The sequence below is a fragment of the Panthera onca genome, chromosome B1 (assembly GCF_046562875.1).
Source record: "Panthera onca isolate mPanOnc1 chromosome B1, mPanOnc1 haplotype 2, whole genome shotgun sequence".
NCBI classification, from domain to species: Eukaryota; Metazoa; Chordata; class Mammalia; order Carnivora; family Felidae; genus Panthera; species Panthera onca.
In genome coordinates this window covers 55,815,196-55,831,947 of record NC_138342.1, presented here as the reverse complement: position 1 = coordinate 55,831,947, position 16,752 = coordinate 55,815,196, and the positions used below count along the sequence as shown (strand labels likewise).

Here is a 16,752-nt window from a genome sequence, read left to right as displayed (position 1 = left end):
GCAGATTTAATTATCTACACTAGAATGTATAATTTACCTGCAAATCCAGTCAATTTTAAAAACTCCTCCCAACATTTTAGCATTCATTCCTGCTGGAAGCACCCAATGTATAGGAGATCCTCCATGATGTGACTCTGAAGAAAGTCTTGCAAATCCTAAGGGCATCAAATCACAATAAATAGGTGCCTAATATAAATGATGTTTTTATATATCCAAATTATTTTTATCCTTACCTTGAAATTTTCCACTCTCTCTGACAGAAAATATTAAGATAACACTCCTTGCAGATCTGAATGCAGCATTTAATTTCTTCTCATTTACTGGCAGCGTGGACCAAACACCCTACACAAATAACATAAAGATCACAGACTGAAATTAATGCAAATCTTTCACCACTGCAATTATATCTGCAAAAGACCAAGGCTACTGATACTGCTGTATTTTAAATTTAAGTCAGCTATAATTAAGAAAGGTCTTACTTATCAACTGTCAAAATAATGTGCTAATTTATTAAAAACTCAAGAAAAATATGGAGAAAATTCCCAACCTTAACAAAATCATTAAAGATTTTGGGGGAAGGATGTCAAATCTTATGATATAGAATTCTACATAATAGAAACAATCACCTAGAATTATTTTAATTATCACAATGATTTACTGTGGGTAAAAACATGTCTGAAGGTGAATCACAGCATGTACATTTTTCTCCTTAAACTACTTAATCAAAATAATTAAAAATACTATATTGGTAAATTATAACTGGAAAATTTCTGTCTGGTTTCTAGCATTTCTCATTTTTCCTATTTAAGTTCAAATTTTTAGGCATTAATTAATAGTTTGACTAAAAAAAGCCTCCGTTGTACACAGAGCAAGAACAAAGCTACTAATTTCTAAAGCATTTTAATCTATTACTTGTTCGTGAAAAGATCAAAAGAAATAGCATGGTAAGGTAAGGCAGAAGCTCTAATTCAGTCAGTCTAGTCTTACAAACTAGATCTCATTCACACTAAGTGCTTAATTACTTCTGCCTAAATTCACTCTAGCAGAGAAACAGAATAAACTTCCACGGGATAGCTATTTGGTATATTATTCCACCTAGTTTGATGGATAATGACAAATGTAAGACAGTAATACTGACAAAATATGGTTTGAAAAATTATTAATTTTCTAAAAATCAGTAGAGGCTATAATGATTCATTTTAAATCAAGAAAAGGAAAATTTTGTAACGGTGTAACAAATATAGGTATTTTAAAAGAAAATTCATATCTTACAACATCCTAACAGCAACTAGACATATCCTTTTTGTAAAGCCTTGCTTGGATGGGCCTTTTAGCTAACTCTTTCTCTTTTCTTCTAAATCCAAGTGATACAAAATAAATAAATAAAATAAGTCCAAGTGATGTCACTTCTAAAAATAAAAGAAACTCCCCATAAAAGAATGATTTCTTTTCAACAACATCAAGGTGTAAAACCAGCATCAATATAAAACAAAAAATGGTTGTAGAAACTTTTAAAACGTTACTTCAGTAAGTTAGCATTTGAATTGAATACAGAAACACAAAAATCCAAAAAAATACTTTTACAGTACAAAGTATAAAACATACATAATTCTTCAATATCAAATATTCTGACTTCTAAAATCACCTTCAGACTGAAAAGAAAACTCAAATTACTATTAGGTCGCTTACATGGCCACAAAGCAGACCTTAAGTGGCAAGTGGGCTGTGGATCTTTAAAGCTCTAATGAAAATCACAGTATACCACTCAAGATACTCAAGTCTACCTTCACACTTAAAATTTTCAAAACTGGGATAGTTTCAACAGAACTGATGCTAATACCTTAGCTTTGGCAAGAGACACATTCTCATGGTTGTTACTCTTTATGAGAAAAAATCTTGCATCCTGTAGTACATATTTGAGTTTACTGGTTTGATCTGAAAAAAAGAAACCCAAACTGATTAACCAGAAGCCATTATCACAGACGTGTAAGCTGTACTAACTGAAATTAGCCCTCTACAACCCAGCTAAACTTTTAAAATTCATAATCACCCATTCAACCTGGAAAGCTAAGCCACAACACATAATAGAGCAAAGCTAAGAAAAGACACCAGCATTCTGCAAGAAGTTAAACCTAATCTAGTGATGTTCCGATATATCAGATTCATATTTAAGTATGAAAATGGTTACAAATTTTATAGATTTCTTTTCCAAAATCACTCATTTAAAGACAATTATGCTATTAAAAACATATATACTATCCACGGTGTCCAAAACTATAAAATATCCTGAGATTTTTGTTACTGTTCTAAAAGGTATGCAGTAAGAAGTAAATGTGGAGCTGTCTCTATGTAAAACTACATCATTAATTTTTTCTTTAATGCAATATATCAGAACATTACTACATTAAAACCAACTATTAATGGAGAACTAATAAGGCAAAATAATGACTTTATGCAGCATGCAATGAAAACAATTTCAAATTTAAATGATACCTTTTCGGACAGCACGAACGGAAGATGATAATTTCTCATGCTTCTTTTCTGAACCTGTATTTAGCCAAAGTACATTTGTTCAGATTGAGCTTTAATAGAGATAAGACAAAATTTCTACAGTCTTGTCACATAAAGTTCTCATTCAAGACAAATTATTCTTCCTGGCGCACCCACACACACAAAAAAATACTTCTCAATGTGTACGAGTGTTTTGTTTTTTGGGTTGTTTGGATTTTTTAAAAATATATTTGAACAGTTTCCCACTCAGAAAACTAGTCACTGAATCATCATCTTCCAAGAAAAAAAAAAAGTGAAATTCCACTTAAGCAGTAACAGAACAGGATTAAAATAATAAGAAAAAGCTTAGTTTTCTCTAGAATTATTACACTGAACATGCCAAAAATCAATACTAATGAACATCAACAAGTTCACACTAAACTACAGCCTCCACACTTTCTACAGCAAATTACATCAGAATCAGTCAGATATGACCACAAATGAAAGTAAAATGAGGATACCTGCATAGGACTCTGATGCAGAGCTTCCACTTCTATCAAAAACAATTGGAGAGATGCCTCTAGCTCTCTTCCTTTCCTTCTTTTTCTCATCTAAAAAGAATTCAAATGAGATTTTTAAAAACATTACAAGACAGGTACTCAAACAAGAACGTATCACGTGCCTGGTTTCTGCACAATCTCTAATAGTCATTGCTAATCTCTCCCCTGATCCCTCAATTTCCTCAGAAGGTGTTCCATTTCAAAGGTTTGTTCAAACACAGAAACATGTTTCTCCCACCAACTTAAATTAAAAACACATGGCCATAACTGAGAATGACTTATCCTATATATAAAGGTAGTCCTTTGAATAAAGTTTTCCAAGAGGGGGAGGAAATCTGCAAATACAACTTTTGTTTCAGTAAAATATACTGTTTCTTTCTACATATGAGGTACCACTGTTCCAAGTCTCTCTCTAAAAAGTATACTATCATTCTTCATTACAATTCCAACTCTGATTCTTAGGTGTCTGATGAGCCCTAGAACCCAAAGCTTTTCAATGTAAAAAAAATTAATAATAATACACTAGAGTAAGTTGGTGATTGCTTTTCTGGTTGCCACTGCCTGCTCATGTGTCTTCGAGTTCATTCTTCTTGTCCACTTCCTTCTTGGATTACTGGTCTTTTCTTCAAATTCAATTTAAAGTTTATTCCAAAAATCTTACTGATAGCCTATGTATTTCTACTAAAAAGCTAGGAATCTTCAGTGGATCCAAAAAGTTTACATTACCGGTCAGTTAAGAACCATTTTAAGTTTAATTTGGAACTTCATTAGGCTTAAAAACAAAGACCTAAAATGGATTAGGCTCTCCTGTCTCTGTTTATTGGTATTTTAATTATACCATTATAAGCTCTTTTAATTTCCAGCTAGGAACTAAGAAGGAATAAATATGAAGAGAAAATGCACAAATTTATTTGTATAAAAACAGCAGAAAAATGATCAATGATCCCGCATAAAATTTTATATTATAGAATGACTATAAAGAGTTACCTACTTAAAAAGATTTAGCTAAATTATCTCCTTAATCCTCATAACAAACTCATGCAATACTTAAAGCCATTATTCTCATTTATTGAAAAGGAAACAGAAAAGAGGAGTGGTTAAGCAACATGGCCAGGGTCCCAGTTTCTGGGTACAGAACCTAGTTCAAATGCAAGTCCTCTTGAAGCCCTGAGCTCTCTTCTTAGGAGCAAAAAGAAAAAGTATTTTACTACTGAATGGGGCTTCCAGATCTAACTAGTCTGGAGATGGAAAATCCCAAAGACATTCTAAATTCCTTTTCTTTTAGTTTAAGCATCTTTCCCTTTTTTTATGTTCTGCGGCCTCTCCAAATAGACATAACAATAAGCTTGTGAGTGAGGCTGGTTTTCCTACTGGAGGGCTGAAAGAGAAGAGCAAAGCAGCACATATAAGCACAATTACAAAGCCAAGCCCATTTAAAGCTAGCATCCCTCAGGGGCATAATGGTATCTCAAATAACCAGCTATAGATAAAAGCATTTGTTTCCAGGCTTGCCTGCTTTAAATGATACCCAACTTTCAAAAGTTTTAAGAATCCTTTCCCTCAGGGCAAACTAGAAGACTGCAACTGAACAGACTGAAGCTTTTTAGTATAAAATGGCTGAAAATCTCACCCAAATAGATGAGAGCCAGGAGGTTCAAATCCTAAATCTCTCTCATACATGTCTGTTTTGTTCACTGACTACACATTCCTGCATAGTGCCTGGCACTCAGCAGAAACCCAATTCGGTGACTCAATAAATAGGAAATTCACAGAGATTAAAAGTAAAACCTTGTTAAATTTTTATTTAAAAATTCTAGCATGTTTTATCATTTTTTTCTCTTTGAGTATGTAGGAGTCTAATGAGCATTATGAACTGATCACTAATGATAATACACCTTTTGCTGCTGCTTAAAAAACAATACTTTATGGTTCAATCTCACTAACATGATACAGGAAAAAAGAAAAAAGAGAAGCAGAGTTAAGACCCTGCCCAACTGTTACTTTTTTTTAAGAGAAAGCTTCTAAACTTTTAAAATAAATACCATTAGAAATAACTCCCACTGCTCTTAAGAGTTTATGATCGCCTCTTCCAACTATTATTTTCAGATCAAAAGAACAATGAAAGTCATCTAACAAATAAACCTTTAATGACCACCAAATGTCACTTTTATAAAGAAGTTACCAAAGATTCTGAGAAAAAAATAAGGTAAAATAAACTAGAATCTGGAAAATTCATGACACAGAAACTAAACTGTGATCCCCCATGTTTAAAAATAGACATCTCCTAATTACGGAGTTCCAAATCCACCCCCATTTTTCTTTCACACATTATGATGAGAAAGTACTCCATGATAAAGAATAACTTCCTGCCCACAATACAGTCTCTGAAACATGTCCCACATAAGGGATCTTCCAAAGACAATAGTTTCCTTTAATAAGGAAAGTAAGAATTCCAGGTATCTCTTTTATAATAATAAATCTCTTCTATAAATAGTTTTGATATCAAGGTTCATGAAACTATTGGTTACCACTGAATTTGAAATGTCTTATCCACAAAAATATGAAGTATTATTAAGCACCTTGATACAGTATCAGCAGCATCTAAGAGCTTATTAAAACTGCAGACTGTTTCAAGTCCTACCCAATTTAAATAAGTCACCTTTGTTTGACTTAAATAAGACATACAAGAAATATTGTTCATAACATGGATACCAAAGATGGCTATAATAAAATATCCTCTACCCCCCAGATGTTTCTTACAGTCGTCACAATAAATGAACAAACATTCATTCGTATTGTCAATGCACTTTTTGTTTTCCATCCATTATTATAAATTACAAAAAATACATCATCTCATCAGTTTGCAAAAAGTATAACGGGAGAATAGAATTAAAGATTCTACAAATTATGGGGCCCCTGGGTGGCTCAGTGGGTTAAGTGTTTGACTTCAGCTCAGGTCATGACCTCACAGTTCGTGAGTTTGAGCCCAGAGTTGGGCTCTGTGCTAACAGCTTAGAGCCTGGAGAGCCTGCTTCAGATTCTGTACCTCCCTCTCTCTGCTCCTCCCCCACTCACACTCTAAGTCTCCAAAAAATAAATAAGCCTTAAAAAAAAAAAAAAAAAAAAAAAAAGATTCTGCAAATTTTTATATCAAACTTAACTACCCATCAATTCAGTTTAACTCTTTAAATCTCTTAAAATCCTGTCTAAACTCTGAAACCTAGAACTCCAGTGAGCAAAAGGTTGAAAGCACTTCAGTTGCCAATCACTAGAAAATAGCTGGCCATTTGCTCTATCACCTATACAATTTTAAGAATGTGTCTTACTAACAATGTACTATCAAAATGATAAAACTCTATTAATAATGAAATTGTAACTATTGTGTAATAACAAAAGAATAGAATTGTTCTTATATTCCAAAGTTTAGTTCATTTAGTATATATAGCAGATCTGGCTGCATTTTGACATAAGACAGTCATGACAGTATGTGTAACCATCATATAATGGCAAGGGTTCTTTGAAGTACCCTGACCTCTCCTTGTTGTACTCTGAATTTTCCCCCAAAAGATGGTCCCCTCTTAGCCTCATGACTGCAACTACCTACCATTCCTATATTTACATCTCATTGATCAGACAGGGATAAAGTGGTAGGACATGTAGTATTGAAGGAATAACCCAAGACAACTCTTAACCAATCTCCCCACAAGAATCTTACACTCTTATTTTCCACCTCTTGTACTTTTACACCAGCCTTTGGGAAATCCTGCAAGTCTGTCAATCCACAGGTACAGAATTGGAAAAACAGTGTGTGTTCCCAAGAGAAAAAGAAAGTTGTTTTGATTTCTATTGCCAAATGATAGAAATCTACAGGCATCAGACATAGAAATACTGTAATGCCAACCAGACAGGTTCCATGTCAGTATCAAGTAGATCAGGTATCAGTGTTTAAACAAACTGCTGACCGGTATGAAAACCTAAGAATTTATAACCTTAAAACCTGAAATACATTTCCATTGAGAAACAATCAGACTTGCATTCATTTAGAATACAATATGAAGTTGGGAAACACATTTACTAAGATATGTAAACCTTACTCAAATGTATTTCTAATACTCAAAGGCATATAATTGTAAAAAAATCATGAGACAGTCTTATTAACATCCCACATCTCAAAATATTTTATAATTCAATTTAAGTATGTTCAAAAATAAAATCAGGTCAATTTTTTTTCTTAAGAGAAACTTATACATACAAAGAGTAGTACCTGATCCATCTGTGCCTGAACCAGATCTGACAGATCCATCTGTGAAGGAAACGGATTCAGAATCAGAGTCGCTAGCTTCACTTCGAGTGTCATAATCATTTCCCTCTTCCTTCTGGTCTCTCTCATCCTGTTCATATTCTTCTTCTTCCTCCTCCTCCTCCTCTTCTTCCTCCTCCTCTTCCTCCTCCTCCTCCTCCTCCTCTTCTCCATCTTCGTCCACTTCTTCATCTTCCTCCGCATCTTCTTCTACCTCTTCATCTTCTTCCACATCTTCCACCCCTTCCTCCTCATTCTCAGTGTTGTTGCCTTGCTCATCAGAAGAACCACTGCTGCCAGTCTCATGGTCAGAGCCATATTCTTCAGAGTTAACTTCTTCCTTAGAAGATTGGCTGGATCTGCTTGCACGTCTATCCACTTCAAGCCCAATTCTCTGATGTTTAAAGAAAAAGGGAATCAGCAGTCATATAACAGATAAAGTCAGACTGAATAAATAGTTCTAATGCCTCAAAAAGAATTGTTTTCTGTTTTATATCTGCAATAACATTTACTACCTCAGAACCATCTGGTGTAGGGGATTTGGTCCTCCTTTCGGGATCCCTTTTCCGGAGACAAGTTTTTTCAGGCTGACTCTTATAAGGTTCTCTAGAAGCACTGCTTGACAAACGAATCTTCCGATCAGCTTCTAGACGCTTGCTTCTTTCAGATCTTTGATATTCCTCATTTTTATACTCTGCAACTGACTTTCCCTTGGTACTAACTATTCTTTTGTTATTGCTGACAGATGAGCTCAGTGGCTTAGAAATCAGCTGTCTTGAATGAAGAGAAGGCTTTTGCCGCTTGATGTCAGTAGATTCCATTCGGTCACTTTTTCTTTTTGATCCTTAAAAATACAATTTAAAGAACACATGTAAGTGTTTTATGTCTTCTACTTATTTCACCAAAGATTAACAGAGAATATGTATCAGAGAGAAAAAGAGCTCTTATCTTTAAAATGTCTTCTGAAATATTTTTACTGCAAAGTTAATCATAAAGAAACCATAGTTTGCAAATACTGGAATAAATTCATGTATTTGAGAAATTTCACACATTTGAAAAGAAATAGATTACTTTTATTCATATTGAATTCGGTACCACAGTTTGTTATGCTTGGACACTTTTGGTGTTAACTGACCCCAGGAACAAGAGCAAAAGCAAAGTCACTTTCTTAATAAATTAAATCTCTATTTAAACTTTTTAGGGACACCGGGGCAGCTCAGTTGGGTAAGCATCTGACTCTTGATTTTGGCTCAGGGCACAATCTCACAATTCATGAGTCTGAGACCATGTCGGGCTCTGAGCAGACAACACTGAGCCTGCTTGGATCCTTCTCTCTTCCTCTCTCTCTCTCTCTGCACCTCCCCAGCTCACTCCCTCCCTCTCTCTCAAAATAAATAAAACATTTTTTAAAAATTTTAATAAAAAAATAACCTTATTTTAACAAAAAAATTTAAAATATTACATACCCTTTTTCTCGTTTTTATCTTGTTCACTCTCTGGATTATACAGTTCATCATCCTGTTCTGGTACTTCAGTCAAAATGTCATCTAGAACATTAAGTTCTCCATCTGAAAGCAGGAAATTAAAAATAGGGAAAAATCATTACCATTAAGCATTTATCTTTGACTATGTTGGGTCTACGTAAATATGGAAACATAACCGTCAAAGATCTTTTATTTCAGGATCAAGACACGACAGTAATTCTATAAAACCATACAAGATAAAGGACATGATACAGAACTCTGGACTACAAAGCCAGGAGTAGTGTACACCCACTCCATAGGGTATGAAAGGACACAGTGGAGTATAAGAGAAAACGTTAAAAACTTCTATATCTGTACTTCAACCTCTAATTTCTCATTTTTGTAACTGCTTTAAAATGTGCATAAAAAATTAGAACAGAAATACTTGTGTGTAACATAAACACACACCTACCAAGGATGGTGAGTACTCCTCACAACCTACTTATTGATTACCAAGAAAAAAATAATTTTACAGTGGAGAAACCTGGCAGATTCTAACTTAACCAAGTAATCAAAATTAACATCACCAGCAGTATGTCAAATCAGTATTACAGACTTGGCATGATGAACTAAGAATAAAACAATTCTGTGATATTCCCATCCAAAATGCAAACTCTGGGGGTGTCTGGGTGGCTCAGTCGGTTAAGTATCCGACTTCGACTCAGGTCACAATCTTGAGGTCCATGGGTTTTGAGCCGCGCATCGGGCTCTGAGCAGACAGCTCAGAGCCTAGATCCTGCGTCTCCCTCTCTTTCTGCCCCTCCCCCCTCACGCTCTTTCTCTCTCTCAAAAAAAAATTAAATTAAAAAAATGCAAAAAAATGCAAACTCTGAACCTATACTTAAGGAAACATCAAACTGAAACAAAGGGTCATGAAATAATACCAATCCGCTAATACCAATCCACTAAGAAACTACTCCAGATTAAAAGACTTAGGAGACACAATAACTGAACAAGGCACACGACTGGGAAACTAGTGAAATTTAAATAAGGTCTGTATAGAGTATGGTACCACTCTGTTAATTTCCTGATTTTGATACTACTATAGTTAAATTAAAGAAAATCCTATTTCTTAGGAAATACACACTCAAGTATTAGGGACGAAGAAGCACCATGTCTAAAACTGGCAAACAGTTCAGGAAAAAAGTGTGTCTGCATATGCATATATCCACATATATACACAGAAAGAAGAGAGAATGAATTCAAGAAAAACAATGTAGTAAAAAGTTAACATTTGTGGAATATAATTGAAAGATAAAGAAAATTTTTGTACTATTCATTTATCTATTCTGTCCAAAATATGTCAAAATAACATTAAAAGTAAAAAAAAGTATTGATGTGCTACACAATCAAAAACGTTTGAAACTGCTGATATCAACTCTGAAAAGTGTAACTTGTTCAGTCAAGAGAACTACTGACTACAATTAACATACTGAATGATCATGAAAACCTACAACTCAGTTTTGTCACTGCATCCCCACGTATACAACAGGACAAAGTAAGTTCTAAGAAATACATGTAAATATTTACTACCTTAAATTGATTTTTTTAAATAATACACTAAAATTAATGGTAAATGCTTTGAACACTTAAGTATTCTGGTGTCAAAAATATCTTTCCAAATTCAAGGTGTGGTAAAGAGAAATGTGAACTCATAAACGTTGATGGGTTAGGACAATTACATTTATGGTTCAAGCCAAAAAGCAAAGCCCATTCAAAAGTATAGCAAGCATGGAGCCACCTGGATGGCTCAATTGGTTAAGCGTCCAACTTCCTCTCAGGTCATAATCTCACAGCTCGAGCCCCACATCGGGCTCTCTGTCAGCACAGATCCCGCCCTTTGGATCCTCTGTCCCCTTCTCTCTCTGTCCCTCCCCCGCACACATGTGTGTGCACACACACTCTCTCTAAAATAAACATTTTTTTTAATTAAAAAAAAAAAAGTATAGCTAGGGTTACTTTTTTATATATATAGCAAGGGTTATTAACCTGACATGAGGTCTATAAACAATTAAATCAGACTAAAATATCTCCAAAGGGAGACAGAAATCAGTGACTGAAGAGTACTAAAACACAATGTAGGCATGACAGGAAAGTAAGCAAGGTTACTTACATAGGATACAGGAAAAAGTAACATCTCAGTATTTGGAGTCAAACACAGTTTCTGTGTAAGAACATCAAAAGTGACACTGCCTGGAATGGCATAGCAATTCCTTTCTTTGGGTGGTTAAGAGTATTCTTTACTGTTTTTCTAAAATATATACATTATGTGAATTTTTATTTACTTCTAGCTCTCTGATCAGTAAAACACTGGATCCAACAGATGTTCACAGAATTAACTATATTTCTGAACAACAACAATTATCACAACGAAATAAGCAATTAAGTAAACATAGTGCTACAAATCTTTTCATGAAATCACTAATTCCATTAGTAGAAAGAACAACCCAAAAGCCTGAACATTCACCTTAAATTATATACTTTACATGTGCTAAACCTAACACAGAATGAACTGTACAGGTTAATTTAAATCAATATAAATTTCAGGCATGAAATTAGATCATGGTTTCCCTATTAAAAAAAAGGTCATTATTGTTTTAAAAAGCCTTAACAAATAAGTGTATTAATCAAATGTAGAGACGGGTTGCAGTTTTAAAAAGCAGCTACAGGGGCACCTGTGTGGCTCAGTCAGTTGAGCATCCCGCCTCGGCTCAGATCACGAACTCACAGACTGTGAGTTCAAGCCCCGCATTGGGCTCTGTGCTGACAGCTCAGAGCCTGGAGCCTGCCTCTGATTCTGTGTCTCCCTCTCTCTCTGCCCCTCCCCTGCTCATGCTGTCTCTCTCTGTCTCAAAAAATAAATAAAAACATTAAAAAAAAATTTTTTTTTAAAGTAGCTACAAATTTTTAACACAACAAATATTAACCAATGCTTCCTTTTTTTTCCTTTTAACATTTTACCACTTTCACATATATCCTATATACATAAATGAATCACCTAAGGTATGTTTTATCGTCCATTGCTTCACAGATAAAGAAAAGGAAGCTCAAAAGTGCCAGGTGACCAAATTCACTTGTCTAGAAACAGTTGGGGGTACAAGCCTACAGTTCAGGTTTTCTAAAATCTATAATTAAATTAGAAGGGAAGTAGTAGTAAAATCTTTAAACAAAGTATAAGGGCACAAAAAAATGCAAAATATTATTAAAAAGTAATGTGCACTAGATTAATTTCAATTAATGCACCAGAAAGCCCTGTATGAGTGACACTGTAACATCTTGAAATTTACTTTAGGATCAAACACTACATTCTCACTTGATGGTCTACAAATTTTTATGTATTATACTCCGTGACATCAATAATCTGTGGTTTTATCACAGTATTGGCAAACTAAGGCCTGCAGAACAAATTCAGCCTATGGCTTGCTTTTTTTAACGAGTAAGGTAAAAATAAGAATGGTTTCTGCATCTTAAAGGTTGTGTTTTAAAAAGGGGGGGGGGGCGCCTGGGTGGCGCAGTCGGTTAAGCGTCCGACTTCAGCCAGGTCACGATCTCGCGGTCCGTGAGTTCGAGCCCCGCGTCAGGCTCTGGGCTGATGGGTCGGAGCCTGGAGCCTGTTTCCGATTCTGTGTCTCCCTCTCTCTCTGCCCCTCCCCCGTTCATGCTCTGTCTCTCTCTGTCCCAAAAATAAATACAAAACGTTGAAAAAAAAAAATTTAAAAAAAAAAAAAAAAAAGGGGGGGGGGACAGACACACACACAAAAAAATGTGACAAACCCTTCTGTGGCCCACAAAGCCTAAAATGTCATTTACTATATGACCCTTTACAAAATGTTTGCCAACCCCTAATATAAATGACATTTTTTTTATGTTTTTTTTGAGAGAGAGAGAGAGAGAGAGAGAGAGAGAGCACGCGTGAGCGCACACGCACACGAGGAAGGGCAGAGGAAAAGGGAGAGAGAGAATCCCAAGCAGACCCCATGCTGTCAGCACAGAGCCCAACACAGGGTTTGAGCTCTCAAACCATGAGTTCATGACCTAAGCCAAAACCAAGAGTCAGACGCTTAACTGACTGAGCCACACAGGCGTCCCTAAAATGAACTAATTATAAAGAAAATGAAGATTATTTAAATATTCTCAAACTACTACTGCTGAATACTAATCATCACTGGCATATCCTTTTTGGAAAAAAAAATAGTTCTAACATAAAATAACACCCACTAGTTCTCTAGCATGACCTTTAAACTACCTTAACAAATTTAATTTTTATTTTAATTTTTTAAATAAACCTTTAATAAAGAGTTTTAAATCACTCTTTGCCCTAAAATTATACACTAATATACTGTATAAATATTCATATACATTCAATTCCATCATAGTAGCTTGACAGCACCCAACCTAAGAATATTAATACTAAAATGAACAAAGGTTAGTAAATGTCATTAAGAGTTCCATGAACATACAATTCATATACTACAAAAATAACCCTAGTATATACTTCTATGAGATAAAGCACTTCACATTGTTTTTGGAAAAATCTACATAAAGAATACGGTATTTTTTTAAAGCTATTTTAAAAACTCAAAAACTGTTCAAGGTTTCTCAACAGAATGAATTTTGTCACAATGAATTAGCTCAAATGAAACAAAATTACTCATTAAACAGTATTTCTATTTACAGCTAAAACTCAAATCCATCCAAAGTTATACCCTAACAACTTGCATGAATCTAGCTCTTGGACACTGTTTTGAAAACTTTAAGGATTTAATATAAAAATCCAGACCTTGCATTTTTTGAACGGACTATTTGGTCATTAGGGATCCAGATTCTCACCTGAAAGCAACCAGCTGGAGCAGTCCTGATAGTCTTCTGTTAAGACAGAGAGGCAGTAACATGTCAAGGCTTTGCAAGAGACAATCTGGGTTTATGCCGGATGAATACGTGCATTTACAAATACTGCTTGCACACAGACCGTGCTTGCTCTTTTCCTTTTGTTTAACCTAATACCTACCATTAACTATTAAAGAAGTACTTTATCTGCTGGACCCTAGTATGCATAAAAGCCTGCAACTCATGAATAACAATGTCAAATAACTGCAAATAAACTTAATATGCATGATACTTTGTGAAAGAGTAGAAACAGTAAGGAGGACAATCCTACTCAACTCTAGTTGATTAACTGCCTTGACAAAATTCAAGCACCATGTTGTCAGATCTTCCAAATTTTCAAGGATTCCCAAACTCAGATTTTCATGTGGACTTAAATGATGGACTTAAACATTGTCTCAAAAACAACACAAAGCGGCTTGCTGCTAGCTTGACTGCTCTGTGGAAGTGCAATCATCTGTGAATGTTTTGCATTCACAATATATGATGTATATGAACCTCATTATCATCACTGGTGCAAGCTAGCACAATCTTAGTTACCGTCACAAACTATTACCAAACTGAGTTTTCCAGGGATATAGGAGGCAAAAGAAAATAAAAACAATCATTGTTTTAAAGCCTGTTCAAAAATTTTCAAGATGTTAGGACTAACAAAACTTCTTTTTTATTGTTTTATTGGGGGATTTTTTTTAAGTTTATTTATTTTGAGAGTGCGTGAGTGAGGATGCGCATGAGTGAGTCCACGCAGGCGTGCATGGGTTAGGGATAGAGAGAGGGAGACGGAGAATCCCAAGCAAGCTCCACGTTGTCACACAGAGCCCACTGAAAGAGATCGGGACCCAAGCCGAAATCAAGAACCAGAAACCCAACCGACAAAGCCACCAAGGCACCCCAGTTTGTTTTACATAATCATGGGAAAATGGAAATCTAACTGGCTTTCAAAGTACTTTAACCACCAGAAGGTTAGGTATATAACAAGAATTCCAGAATGCAGCCCACAGAATTGAAGTGACATAACAAAAATCTCACAACTATGCATACAAATGTAGTGCTCTTTCCATTATACCAGAATTACACTTTAATCTTGCAATTCCTGGCCCAGGAAGGCCGCAAGCCTTAACTCCAGGGATATCAGTGTAGAAAATTAACCTTTATCTGAGAAAGCAGCCCATTGTTTTGGACCTGGAAACTTCTGGGTCAGGAGATACAAAGTGCTATTTATTTGAGGGTCGGGAACAAAGACCTAGAGTATTTAAAGAAAACTGGCCAGTGCACTTTTTGTTTTACGTCACAGAACACCGAAGTACATTATATCTTTTAATTCATTTAATATAGTTTTAGTCGGCTTTGACAATGAAGCAAAATTTCCTGGAACCTACCTTTCTGTTACATTTTACATTAGACCAGTCTCAGTTACTTTGTCATTCAAAACTGTCATTCCTCTAAATGAAGTGGAGAGACTTGAATTTCCCATCACATCCAAATTTTCTGCTCTAAGCATAATAAGCATACAATCTGAAGTTTAAGGAGAGTATTTTAAAATTTTTTATCCTATTTCTATTTGGGTAAAACAAATACACTGGGTTATCAAATACATACTCTATGCTTTCTAAAGCCCTAGCTAAAGTGAACCAAGAAAGTCAATCTTTTTCTAAGGACTCACTATAGAGAGGGCTGAAGTATGTTCATAAAATATGTGTATGTATATATAACTGTGTGTACATATTTATGTGCTCTTGCCTGTGTGACTGTGTGTATACATACACAATTTAAACTGACAAAATCCTTAGCTTTGGATAGCAGAGGCAAATGTCTCATGGTCAGTTATGAACCAAGTCCAACCTTGCAAGTCATTTCTTCAAGGCACTGAGTCATGATTACTGTACGTCAGGAACCTGGTAAGACAGACATACTCTTAGCCCTCATGGAGCTTTCCATTCAGTAATGTAGAAAAACATGTTACTTATGAAAGTGGTAAATCACTTTCCACATTTTGGATAAACTTTTACACTGTTTTTCGGAGAGAACTTCGTAAGACCTTAAGAAATAAAATGCATACAAGGTATTTAAAATAGAAAAGATCTGTATTCCTCATAAAGTATTAGTATCATTCAAATCTATTTTTTGGACAAATAATCACCACAGGAATCAGCGGGAGTTGGCAATTTGTCAAGTTATATAGGCTTCAGGTTCTAAATATGGGTATTATAGAAGTATAATAGAAGTTAATGTCTATTTGTTACATAGCCAATGTAGAAAGCCCAATAATCCCAACGACTCTATAACCAAGTCTTTTAACTGTTCTGTGACCAACAGCAAACGTCTGCAATTTAAGTTCATTTCTCATCAAGATTTTACATCATTCATGAAATCATTTAAGGCCTGTGAGGAGTCTAAGATTCTTAGAGGGCTTAAGTTTATAATTTCATAATGTTTTGCATAAGGTAACTACTGACAAATACTTCATTTCCCACTTTTTCTTGCAGAAGTATAAGGAAGAGTGAATTAGGTATTCTAATTCTGGCTATTTTTCTGGCTGTGTAACAATGATAAATAAAGTTAAGTGAGACACCCTGGAACTCAGTTTCTTTATTTGCAAAATGAATTATTCTGGAAATCTTCCCATTACAAAATTAAATAAGCAATTCCAATAGGTTTTATATTTGCTAGCTTTCCCACTAGAGACCATCTTTGAGCTAATCTATAAAGACAAGCACTAATATCAAAGATTTAAGAGATATAAACTCCACTATGGGAATTAACTTTTTTAAAAAACTACAAAAATGTGAGTTCTTTCAAAAGTTGGATGACTACCCTAAGTATTGCTAATAGGTGGCATTACATGTTCTTAAGAACTTTCATCACTAAATCCATCTCTAAAACAATTTTTAAAACATCACCTACTTTCAGGGCTCCTGGGTGGCTCGGTTGGTTAAGTGTCCAACTCTTGATTTTGGCTCAGGTCATGAGTTCGTGAGATACATGGGCACTTTGG

The 16,752-nt window shown here is 34.9% G+C and overlaps 1 protein-coding gene across 7 annotated transcripts in view; it reads right to left on the bottom strand.

The window, feature by feature from the left end:
- The window catches only part of YTHDC1 (YTH N6-methyladenosine RNA binding protein C1), a 35,921-nt gene that overhangs the window by 17,127 nt on the left and 2,042 nt on the right, over nt 1–16,752 (bottom strand). For 3 of the 7 annotated variants that reach the window (XM_060654941.3, XM_060654943.3, XM_060654945.3), the window contains exons 2-9: nt 8,817–8,918; nt 7,866–8,194; nt 7,315–7,744; nt 3,012–3,101; nt 2,494–2,547; nt 1,841–1,935; nt 234–342; nt 38–155 (exon numbers count right to left, since the gene is read on the bottom strand). In XM_060654941.3, the coding sequence (XP_060510924.1) occupies nt 38–155; nt 234–342; nt 1,841–1,935; nt 2,494–2,547; nt 3,012–3,101; nt 7,315–7,744; nt 7,866–8,194; nt 8,817–8,918 (1,327 nt within the window). Of the gene's footprint in view, nt 1–37; nt 156–233; nt 343–1,840; nt 1,936–2,493; nt 2,548–3,011; nt 3,102–7,314; nt 7,745–7,865; nt 8,195–8,816; nt 8,919–13,703; nt 13,740–16,752 lie in introns of all 7 variants that reach the window. The other 4 variants (XM_060654939.3, XM_060654940.3, XM_060654942.3 and 1 more) reach the window with 3 other exon arrangements.